At 50.4% G+C, this 12,052-nt stretch overlaps 1 protein-coding gene across 2 annotated transcripts in view; it reads left to right on the top strand.

The window, feature by feature from the left end:
• The window catches only part of RAPGEF5 (Rap guanine nucleotide exchange factor 5), an 87,254-nt gene that overhangs the window by 29,177 nt on the left and 46,025 nt on the right, over positions 1-12,052 (top strand). For both annotated transcript variants that reach the window (XM_044677668.1, XM_044677669.1), the window contains exons 2-4: positions 747-825; positions 9,197-9,341; positions 10,535-10,632. In XM_044677668.1, the coding sequence (XP_044533603.1) occupies positions 747-825; positions 9,197-9,341; positions 10,535-10,632 (322 nt within the window). The remainder of the gene's footprint in view (positions 1-746; positions 826-9,196; positions 9,342-10,534; positions 10,633-12,052) is intronic.

Genomic DNA, 12,052 nt, shown 5'->3' with positions numbered 1-12,052 from the left:
CCGCTTGCTCACCTCTGAAATGATGGGGTTCGACCCGGCGACTTCCGAGGGCCCCTCAGACTCTGAGAGCCTCTGATTTCATGGCCCGGCTAGAAGTTGGGGGGTTTGTCCGAGGGCGCCCACGTAGTAAGTGCCTGAGCGAGGATTCGAACCCAGACCCTGCAATTCCAGAGTGGCCCCGTCCCGTTTCCTTGCGTCGTCCCTTAGGTGGCAACGTCGGACCTGCCCCAGGTGGTTCCAGCATGAATCCGGCTGTGGGCACTTGGGGGGTCTCGGCTTGGCCCTGGATGGATGGAGGTGGGCGTTTCTTCCCCACGGAGGTCACCCCTGGAAAGGGGGCCGGAGAGGCCTGCGGTCAGTGTCCGGCCCCTGCTGGGTTCGCACTAGGCGGACACCCAGATGGACAGCCAGACCCAGAAGAGACTCAGAAGTGCCGCCTTTGCTCCCTCCTTCAGCCAGAGCCGCGGCTCAGGTCGAGGCCCCTCTCGCTGCGGCCTGGGGGGCCCTTTGGGAGAGGCCCTTCCCCCCCCCCCCCACGCAGAGGTGCCGAGTCCTGGCCCAGACGGGCCTCAGGCCCTCCCTGGTCTGCCCACGCCAGGGAGGCTCCAGGCCGGCCAGCACACGCTCCCTGAAGGACGCCTCGGCGTTCTGGGCTTGGCGGGTCATGTGGGGGCGTGAGCAGGCGCGCTCTGGGGGGTTCCGGGGGGCCAGCCTTGACTCACCCCATTTGTCTCCTTTCCCCACAGAGACCCTCCTGGACGACTTCCTGCTCACCTACACGGTCTTCATGACGACGGACGACCTGTGCCAGGCGCTGCTCAGGCAATATCCTTCCCTTGCTGTGGGGGGCGTCTGCCATGTTAGTGAGCTGGGGAGGGGGCAGCGAGGGGGCAGAGAGGGGTCCCGGCTTCATCCCGAGGCTCGGCGGAGGTAGGAGGGGGAGGAATCACCGACCACCGACTCTGCCAGGGTTGGGCACTTTGCCAATAATATTGGAGCCACAAGGCTGGGAAGTGGGTGCTCTGAGGTTCCCCATTTTATCATTGAGGAAACTGAGGCAGATAGAGGGGATGATTTGCCCAGGGTCACCGCCTAGTTAGGGGTATGAGGCAGGACTTGAACTCAGATCCCCCTGCCTCCTTGAGCATTATGACTCCCTCTAGAGCTGGTCATGGCAGCTGGTTGGCCCAGTGAATGGAGCCCCCGACCCAGAATCAGGAATATTTGGGTTCAAATCCATCCTCAGGCACGCCCTAGGCAGGTCCCTTAACTCGGTTTCCTTGTCTGTAAAGTGAGCTGGAGAAGGAAACGGTGACCCGCTCCAGCCTCTCTGCCAAGAAAACCCCACAGAGGGTCACAGTCAGCTACAAAGGAGAATCCGAGTCCCCAGAAGGCCTGGCCGTGGCCTCCCACAGAGGCTCCCACATCCTTTGTGCACGGTCCAGGCGGCATCGTCACGATCTTGAGAGAGGAAACTCCCTCAGAAATCCAGGAAGTCAGTGTTGAAGTTCAGATAAACTGAGGCTCCAGAAGGTGTGTCCCGATGCCTTGTTAGAGCCAACGTGGCTCCATCCATGAATAAAGCATTTATTAAGCACCCACTATGGGGCAGGCACTGCGCTAAGCCGTGGACGCAAACACGAGCCAAACCAAAGACAGCCCCTGCCTCGAGGAGCCTGCAGTCTAGGCACCGAGTAAAGGGGAGCCCCAGAGCGGGGAGGGCAGAAGGCTGGGGATGGCCCAGATGGGACTGTAAGTAAGAAAGGGAAAGTCAGTGCCCAGGAGGCTCTGGAGGGAGGAGGTGGGGATGCCACGCTGTGGGAATGGCCCAGCTGAGAACTCAGTCACGATTATTCATCGTCGGCCTGATAGCATTTCTGCAAAGCATCCTGCATATATTATTACCTCAATGAATCTCACAAGATTTCTTGAAGGTAGGTGCTATGAGTAACCCTCTTTTACAGATGAGGAAAACGGAGGCCCAGAAAGGTTCGATCCCCTCCAATCCAACAAAGAGTTATTAATGCTTTAATAACTTGCTCAAGGTCCTATAGCAAGTGTCTAAGCCTGGTTTTGCACTCAGGTCTTCCTGAGTCCAGCCCAGAGCTCCATCGAGCCGCCACGTAAGATAGAACATCCAGATAGGTGGCTCCCTTTTCATGACCCAATGAGAAATTAGAAAGAGCTAAAGAATTTCCATTCGGAATCTGGCCCTGCCGATGACCACTTGTCTGATCATAGGCAAAACACTTGACTTTCCTCTGGGTCTCAGTTTCCCCATCTGTAAAATGAGAGTGATAATGGCACCCAGGTCACAGGTGGTTATATCAGGTAAATAATATACACCAAATGCTTTGCAAATGTTAAAAGCCTCTATGAAGAGTTGTTATTAATAACCAGAGCATAGCCAAACCCACTTAAAATATCTGAACCCTTTCTTATGTACAAGTTGTAGAAATCCTGTTGAAAGCCACAAAGTCTCCCAAGAAGTCCACACCACCTACTGATTGCCCAGTCTTCTTTACAAGAAAATAGCCAAGGAGCCTGAGTAAATCATTCTCCTTTCATTGCCGTACCCAGCTGGGGATTCCATTATAGCCCATCAGGAGATGTTATAGGATGGGGACTCCCTATTCCCATGACCCCAATTGAACCCCATGAACCCTGATTCTAATAGCTGGTGGTGTTTTCTGTTTCATCATCATTCTTTTAAATCTTAGAGCTCATAGGACATTGTGTATTGTTTTCCACTTAGAGTATTTTCCTGTTAAAAGCATTTCTTGGACTGTTCTCGATGCTAATGTGGTAGGGGCCAGTGATTGGGTTGGAAAGCAATGGGAAGACTTCTTTAAGGGTTAAAATAGGGGTTTTGACAAAATAAGAGAGCAGCTTTTAATCATTTAAGTTTTAATGAGAAGATAGTAGAGTTGTAAATTAATATTATCCCTTTAAGTCAGAGGAATGAAAACTTCTAGCAGCTTTTAACAATTTAGTTTAATTAAAATAGAGATAGTAAAAGAATATTGTAAAATGAATATAGTGAAGGAGAGAAATCTAGGAAAGAGGTAGAGAAAAAAACCTAGTTATCCTATAACTACCTATAATTACTACCTAAAACTACCTATATCTACCACTATTAACAATCACTCCACAAAGTTCCAACTCAATCCAGCCCAATCAAAACCAACCCAATCAGTGTTTAATCCAAACCCAGTTAGGTCTGTCCATGAAGACCAGCCACTTTCCAAAAAGTTCAAGGAAGGGGAAAAAAAGCCAGCAGCCCAAATCAAAAGCCCAAAATCCAAAAAGCCCTCTAAAGGCTAAAGCCAAAAGCCCTCTCAGTAAACTCAGGCTCACCTTTATATTCCAGCAATTAAATGTCAACCACCAACTAATCCCCAACCCACACCACCAGCAACCAATCCCCAACAACCAATTCACGCCCAGCAGCCAACTTCCTGCAACTGCCAGCCCTAACTGTCAGCAACAGTCAGGCTGACCGACTGATGCTGGGCCCCTTTTATAACCTTCTTCTACCTCCCTTCTGTCTCTATGGTTCCTCCTTCCTGACTTGATGGTTTCTGCTTCCCATCACTGTGGGCTGGTTAATCCCTACACATCTCTATAGTAAGAGGACCTCCAGGTCCCCTGTTAAATTAAAAAAGGAATAGATTTCTTTTTACACTTGGCAGTGAGGATGTTTCTATTAATGAGCCCAGGATTTGGAGAAAGGGGTTATTTTGACCATTTCACCATCTCCTGCAGCCCAAAGGAGAGCCTAGGCTCTTGCCCCTTCTTCTTCCATCATAGGAAAATCAGTAAGGTGTAAGCAGTTTCAAAGTTCATAAATTTCTATCATTCCTACCCAGGGCTGAGTAGAGCAATGATAGTGTTGGAGAAAGAAATGGGGAAATGGTCAAGGTCAGGCATGATGGCCTAATTATTTCAAGGGGGTAAATCTACAGAAAAGTATTGATAGGAAAATGGGGCATCCTCCATAAGCCTCCTTGCCATATGAATCTAAGGTTTCCAAGGAGGAAATCTGTGTGATGGGGGCAATAGAATAGGGATCCATTCATGAGGAGGTCTTAGGGTGGCTGCTTCAGACTGGGCTTCTCACTTAAGGTCTCACAAGGCTAGTTCTAGTTTTTCTTATTATTTTTATTCCATCATGTCTAATTCTTCATGACCCCATTTGGGGTTTTCTTGGTAGAGATACTGGAGTGATTTGCCATTTCCTGCTCTAGCTCTTTTTGCAGATAAGGAAACTGAGGTCAGTAGGGTTAAATGACTTGCCCAGGGTCATATAGCTAGTAAGTGTCTGAGACTGTATTTGAACTCGGGAAGATCTCATCCTGATTCCAAGCCCAGTGCTCTCTGAATTGTGGCATCACCTAGCTGCCCTCATTGCAAGTGCTTTGTTAAAAGGTTCTTTGGATAGTTGTTGTTATCAACTAGAGCAGATCCAAACCCATTTAACATTTCTTATGTACAAGTTATAGGCACCATGTTGTATCCCACCCCTGACAGTATTCCCTAAGCTCTGTCCTGAGTCCTCTTCTCTTCTGCCTCAGTGAACTCATCCTCTTCCATGAGTCCAGTTGTCCGATTGTTCCTAGATCGAAATAAACAGCCTCAGTTTCTCTCCTGAGCTTTTGTCCTGCTCTACCCATTACCTGCTGGACTTCTTTTTTAACCCTTACTTTCCATCTTAGAATCAATTGTGGGCACTGGTTCTAAGACAGAAGAACGTTCAGAGCTAGGGGGTTAAATAACTTGTCCAAGGTCACACAGCTAGGAACCTGCTGGACATTTTAAACAGGTTTGCTCAGAGATATCTGAGGCTCCGTGTGTCCCAAACCTAACTAGCTTTCCCCCCAAACTCAGCCCTCTTCCAGGCATCCCTGCTTCTGTTTAGGGTCCCACCAGCCTTCCAGTTGCCCAGATTTGTAGGTGTCTTCCTCAGTCCCTCACTCTCTCATCCCACACATCTAGTCAGGAATCAAACGTTGTCTCTATGTTCATGGCATCTCTTGTCTCCGTCTCCTTCTGTCTCCCCATGCCTGCACCATCCTAGCTTGGACTTTTGCAAGAGTTTCTTAATGGCTCTCCTGGTTCAACCCTCCCGACTCCAGTCTCCTCCACAAAGCTGCTAGAGTGCTCTTTTTTATGTTTGGGTCTGACCACGTCATGCTTCTCCTCAATAAATTCTACTTCCAGAAGCAAACACCAGCTCCTCCTTTGGGCTTTGACAGCCCATCGGCACCAGGACGCCACTGACTTCTCCAGCCACCTCTCCTTGGCTTACTCTGGGTCAGTTAGTCAGGCTGTCTTGTCCTCCAAAGAAGATCTGCCTCAGGCCCATCACTTCTCAGTCTGGAGGAGGCTGGCGTCCTTCATGGATGGTCCTCTGGAATTGGCACTTGTCCTTGCATGGATCAAAGTTCTGAAATCTTCCCAAGCTTGATCGAGGTGTTCTCTGTGTTTGGCTCACTCCCCTCCGCATCAGTTCGGATGAATTGTCCCGGGTGTCTCTGACACTATCCCCTTCCTCGTTTCTCATAACACAGTAGGACTCTGGCCCTTACGTGTACCCCAATTTGTTCAGCCACTTCATGGGCATCCCTTTAGCTTCTGGATCTCAGCTGCCTCAAAAAGAGCTCCAGGAAATAACGTTGTGCCCAGAGGTTATGCTCTTTTCCCCTTGAGATCCCTGAGAGCTCAAAAATCTTGAATCCTTTGCTGAGGTCAGTGGGGAAAGCCTTGACCCTGGAGTTAGAGAACCTGGGTTCAAATCACGGCTCTGATACCTTCTGTGAGTGTGATCAACCAAAGGCAGAACATATAACCTCCCTGGGTTTCAGGCTCCTCATAGATTGACAATCAACTTTTAAGATCCTTTCCAGCTTCAGAGCTGTTATAAAGTCATTTTACCGTGCTGGGCCTCAGTGTCCTTATCTATAACATGAGCGAATGGGGCTGGATGGCCTCTGAGGTCCCTTCCAGGCTCCGATTTATGAGCCCGCAATCCTCCGGTCCTCAGGCTCCTTCCCGAGGAGTGATGCTGGCTCTCCTGAAAACGGCCGGGCTTTCTGGAGGCGAGAGGCCGGCTGTTGGCACCACAAAGGCACAGGCCAGGACTAAGCTAAGCTTTTTAATTCACCCGGGGCTCTGTATACAGTAGGTGTTTAATCAAAGATGGGGAACAAGTATGTTCCTGATGGTCCTCATTCTTCCCCACTCAGGGACTCTCAGCAGGTCAGGAAGTTGCCCGGGGCCATAGAGAGCGTTCCCCTGCTTAGGGGGGCAGGCGGCCTTTGGGGCCCTCCACTGGACTCCCCAGATTTTTGAGCAGAGAGCTCTAATCATGAAGATTCCCGGTCCTGGACTAAGAGGATTACAGTGAGGTGAGGTGGCCTCTGACCCCTCCAGGAGCATCACTGAGGCCTTGATTGGACAGGACAGTCCAGGGCAATGGTCTAGCCTCTTCCTTTTTCAGAGAGGGAAAGTGGGAACCCCTAAAGGCAGTAGGGAGAGCAGCTGTTGGCATTTCATCTCCAAGAAAACCTGCGCCAACTTTGTTTCTTTCTTTCTTTCTTTCTTTCTTTCTTTCTTTCTTTCTTTCTTTTTTAAGCCCTCACCTTCCATCTTAGAATCTATTGTCTGTATCGATAAGGGCTAAGAATGGGGGTTAAGTGACCTGCCCAGGGGCACCCAGGTAGGAAGTGCCCGGGGCCAGACTTGAACTCAGGACCTCCCATCACCAGGCTCTCTATCCATGGAGCCACCAAGCTACCCTTGCCAACTTTCCTTAAAACAAAACCGAAACCCACTGGAATTGCCCTTTGCCAGCGCAGCCTGCGTGGGATGGCACGTGCTGCCCGCTGCGTGAGAATACTGACAAATCCTCGAGTGTATTCATCCCCCCCATGTGCTCTCAGGGAATACAAGCAGGCATTCCTCCTCCTGCTGCCTCAAGGGCATGTTTCTTCTTTTGCTCTCCAGGAAGCGAAGGATTCTGGTAGCACCAGCTCACGAGGGTGTCCGAGTTCAGTGAGACAGTGACTGTAGAGACCTTGGCCAGCCTTGAATCAGGTCAACCCATCCAGGTGCTGAGAAGTAGCTTGGCCTGGGGGAGTCTGATGAATAGTAGCTGTGTGACCCTGGACAAGTCACTTAACTTGGAACCCAGGGAGCTCAGGAGAAAGTTAAGTTCCAGGGGAGCTGGCTTCCCCGCTTTGGTTGGGGAGAGAGTTCTAGAGGGTGTTATTGTTCTTTACACCGGTGACACGGGGAGATCAGTGCCGGGGCTTTCCCGATTTCCCAGCCTCCTCCTTTGTGGATGAGCGAGCTCGCCCTGGCAGTGCCACGGCACTTTGGACACTAAGGTCCTTGCAGGCAGGGTCTCTGCATTCCGAGGGGCTTGTGGGAAGCACTTGGGGAGCCCCTGGTTAGGGGGGCAGCAGTAGATTCAGAGCCAAGGGAGAAGGAAAGAAAGAAGCGCTTTGCTCACACCAGCTGCCTTGGAAGTTGGAAGAGCAAGGCTAGGGGCATGGTAGATAGAGTGGCTGGAAGACCAGAGTTCAAATGTGGCTGTGTGACCCTGGTCAAGTCATTTAACCCTGTTTGCCTCAGTTTCCTCACCTGTAAAATGAGCTACAGGAGGAAATGGCCAATCACTCGGGTCTCTTTGCCAAGAAAACTCCAAATGGGGTCAAAGAGTCAGATACAACTAAAAAGTGACTCAAAACAACAAATTGGTAGGTCTCAGGTAGCTTTTACCTACTTAGTGCAACTCCTACTGTCCTAATTGTACATTGGAGGAAACTGAGTCACAGGAGTTCAGTGACCTGAAAGGATCCACGGCAGCCATGACCCGGACCCAGGTGTCCTGGCTCTAAGACCAGGTACCTTTCCCTTCCCCCAGCTGCCTCTCCTTAGCATCATCTATTAGTGTAAAATGGGACTTTTCAAGGAAAACCAAAGGAAAGACACGACCATTTCAAGGCTGCACATGCCTTCTTCCTTAGTCATTGCACTTTGGACCAAAAGGCCATTTTCTCAGCCTGATGGATTCCTCCAGCCAAAGGCTAGAATGGGCCTGTTTAAGGTTAAGTGACTTTCCCAGGGTCACCTAGCTAGCGAGTGTCTGAGGCTGAATTTGAACTGAGGCAGATGAGTCTTCCTGACTCCAGGTCCAGGGCTCTCTCCAGCTCTCTCCTAGGGTGATCAAGTGACTTTATAATAACTCTAAAGCTGAAAGGGGCCTTAGAAGCCAATTATAAAACAGAAAAACACAGAGGCACAAGGAGATAATGTGGTCTGCCAATAGTCACACCAGTAGTAAACATCAGAGGCACCATTTGAACCCAGCTCCTCTGACCCTAGAGCTAAGGCTCTTTCCATTGCTCTATGCACAGGACTCCAAGTTCTAAGTTCGGGTCCCTTAGAGATGCTCTAATCCAGGCCATTCATCTTGCTAAGAAGGTAGCCGACACTCAGGAAGTTTGACTTGTTCAAGGTGGCGTGAGTTCTAAGTACAGGTAGGATTCGAACCCATATCCTTGGCATCCAAACCTGGTATTTTGGGTTCTGGGTCACCCTGGTCCTTATCTAGTTTCAGGTTTCCAGGAAGCAGCCTCTGTCTTCTCCTAGAGCAAGAATTCTTAAGCTGGGGTCCAGGAACAGTTTTTCCAAATTATTTGAAAGCTCATTCTAATGGGCTTCTTATAGTTTATTTTATGCGTTTTGAAACGCTTTTCCTAGAAGGAGTCTAGAGGCTTCCCCGAGGTGTGGACCGAGGGATCCAGGGAGGAAGAGTTCCGGCTCGAGCGCCCCCCTAGAATCTGGCAGATCCGCTTCCACTCTTTGGAATCGGGGCTCACCCAGGCTCAGTTCTCAGGGATGGCTGCGGGGAGAGTCTTAGGAGGCTGGGACGGAGGCCGTGGGGCAGTCAAGGACTGGGCCGAGGCCAGGCTCTCGGGCATCCTCCCTCCGCTCGTGTTTTCCTGGGGCCGTGGGGCGTGCGCGCCCCGCTTTTGCTTCATCTTTCTCAGCATCACCTCCCGGGGAAGCGTGTCCACGGGGGCGCCCAAGCCCACAAAGGCAGGGAGGGCGCTCCCCCGGGGCGCTGGCCCCGTGCCGTGCCCGTGCCGTGCCCGTGCCGTGCCCGCGGGTTTTCTTTAACCCTCTGCACCTATTCTGCCAAGAAATACCAAGGCAAGGAAGAGAACTCGGACGTCCCTCGGCGGAAGCGCAAAGTCTTGCACCTCGTGTCCCAGTGGATCGGCCTGTACAAGGACTGGCTCCAGGAGGACGAGCACTCCAAGATGTTTCTGAAGGTACTTCCTGCCCCTTGGAAAGGGCTCCATCCAAAGGAAAAGGGGGCTTATTGGATTTAACTTTGGGGATCAAAGCAGAGTCCTTGGTTAGATGTCGGAGGCCAAAGCGGGTGAAAATCTCCAATTCGAGTCGACTTTGGGGGCTGATTTTTGCAGTGAGTGAGGCTGGCCGTTCACATTTGTGTGGGGGGCTGAGTTTTGCGGCAGCTCCTGGAGGGGAGGGGCTGCTGCAGTCTTTGTGAACGGATGCCCCAGTCTGGGAGGCACCAACAACGCCCTTTTGAGCATCCTTTTTGGCGTGGGGAAGCACCATTTCTAAAAGGGTGGGAAATCGTTTTACTATAAAGGACAGGCCAGGGAGGGGTCTGGCCAGGACCCATCCGTATATTCCGAGTCTTTAATCCTCGCGCCTCTCCTGTGCGTGCCCGGCACCATGGCCAAGGGCTTGGGACTGCCACAGCCTGCCGTGCCCACAAAGAGTTTACATTCTCCTCCTTTGCGTCCACGTATCGACATCATCATCAGAGTTAAAAATTATAGAGGAGGAGGAGGGACAGTTAGGTAGCTCAGTGGATGGAGAGCCGGTCTGGAGCCCGGAGGTCCTGGGTTCAAATCAGAACTCGGACACTTCTCAGCTGTGTGACCCTGGGCAGGTCACTTGACCCCCATTGCCTAGCCCTTACCTCTCTTCTGCCTTGGAGCCAATACATAGCATTGATTCTAAGATAGAAGGTGAGGGTTTAAAAAAACAACTTATATAGCCCCTACTATGTGCCAAGAGCTTTTTACAGAGATCACATTTGATCTTCACAGCCACACTAAGAGAAAAATGCCCTTATTATCCCCATTTGACAGATGAGAACACTGAGGCAGCGTTTGGATGACTTGCCCAGGGCCACGTGGCAGAGTAGATGAGTACCAGGTCTGAAACGAGGAAGATCTGAGTTTGAATCCTGTCTCCGACATTTATTGGCTGGGTAGCCCTGGGCATGCCCCATAATGGCACTCTGCCTCAGTGTCCTTGTTTATAAATTCTATAAAATAAGAGCATCTGCTTTCCAGGACGGGAAATAAGAATGCCGAGCCTTTAGCCCAGCGCCGGGGGCTCCATCCATGCTAAATAAGCCAATCAGGAACTCGTCAGCACGTCGTTTCATCTGCCTTTCTGTGCGTTTGTGTGTGTGTTTTTCCAGACCATCTACAGGAACGTCCTGGATGACGTCTACGAATACCCAGTCCTAGAGAAGGAGCTGAAGGAGCTGCAGAAGGTGCTGGGGCTGCACCGACGGCAGTAAGCCACCCCCTTTGCTCCATCTTTTTCAATTAGTCTCCACATGCCAAGTGGACAAATGGGGCGCTTTCCAAGGGGACGGAGGACTACAGAGCGATGCCCCTGGGCTTCCCGGGCTCCACTGGCGTCCGAGGCTATCAGCATCCTTTTTGTCTCTTGCAATGAACGTGAATAGACTCTGTCCACCTTCCCAGGAAAATAGAAGTGGCAGCGGATCCCATTAAAATCAAGGATTTCCTAACCAAGCAGGAAAAACCCACAAGCAGTTTTATTTTTGTTTATTTTTTATTATTATTATTTAAACCCTCACCTTCTGTCTTGGAGTCAATACTATATATTGGCTCCAAGGCAGAAAATCGGTAAGGGCTGGGCCATGGGGGTCAAGTGACTTGCCCAGGGTCACCCAGCTGGGAAGTGTCTGAGGCCAGATTTGAACCCAGGACCTCCCATCTCTAGGCCTGGCTCTCCATCCACTGAGCTCCCCCAGCTGCACACCCCCCCCCCCCACAAGCAGTTTTCAAATGGAGTTTGCTTGTTTGTTTTGCCCAGATCTTGGATTTCACCCCAGTGGGTGCATGGCCAGTGTAGAAACTCCCTCCACGGAAGCTGGTCTAGGATGCAGCGTCCCAGAAAGCTGGCCAGGGCCCTTGGAGGAGCCGTGACTTCCCCAAGGTCACACAACTTCTATCTGGAAGAAGTAGGACTTGAACCTCAGTCTTCCTGATTCCAAGGCCAACCCTTGCTACTTCCTTAGATTTTTAAAAATGTTAATGAGGCTAAAATGCACTTTTGGGGGGGCCATTTGAATATAAAACTAAATTTTGGTTTTTCTCCAATTCAAAAATATCACTCTGTAATGGGGAAAAGGAGTTCCTTGAGGATAGATGTGGATTTTTTTAAAAAGATGTTTTATAAATAGGTCACCAGGGGGGCAGCTGGGTAGCTCAGTGGATGGAGAGTCAGCCCTAGAGATGGGAGGTCCTGGGTTCAAACCCGGCCTCAGCCACTTCCCAGCGGTGTGACCCTGGGCAAGTCACTTGACCCCCATGGTCCACCCTGACCAATCTTCTGCCTTGGAGCCAATACACCGAAGTACAAGGGTTTAAAAAAAATTATAAATAGGTCACCGACTCTTGGTGGGTCTCCCGAGGCTTTATATTTAATTTAGAAAGATGAACGAAACCCACTTTTTCCAGCGGGCCTTCGTTTGGCCCGACTGCTCAGGTGTTCACGACTAAATGAGTCGAGGAGAAACAATTGCCCTTTAGTTGGCTTGGAAGGAAACAACCGACAGCTTGGCTGCATTTCTGATATCATTATATTCTGTCCTGTGCCTATAATATATAATATAATAATTATACTATATCATTATAACACATACAGGATGAGGCTGGCACCGGAGACTCTGCATTGTAATGCT

Source organism: Gracilinanus agilis, chromosome 5 (genome assembly GCF_016433145.1).
Source record: "Gracilinanus agilis isolate LMUSP501 chromosome 5, AgileGrace, whole genome shotgun sequence".
NCBI lineage: Eukaryota > Metazoa > Chordata > Mammalia > Didelphimorphia > Didelphidae > Gracilinanus > Gracilinanus agilis.
The sequence above is the reverse complement of the archived record's forward strand: the minus strand, read 5'-3'. Positions and strand labels throughout refer to the sequence as shown.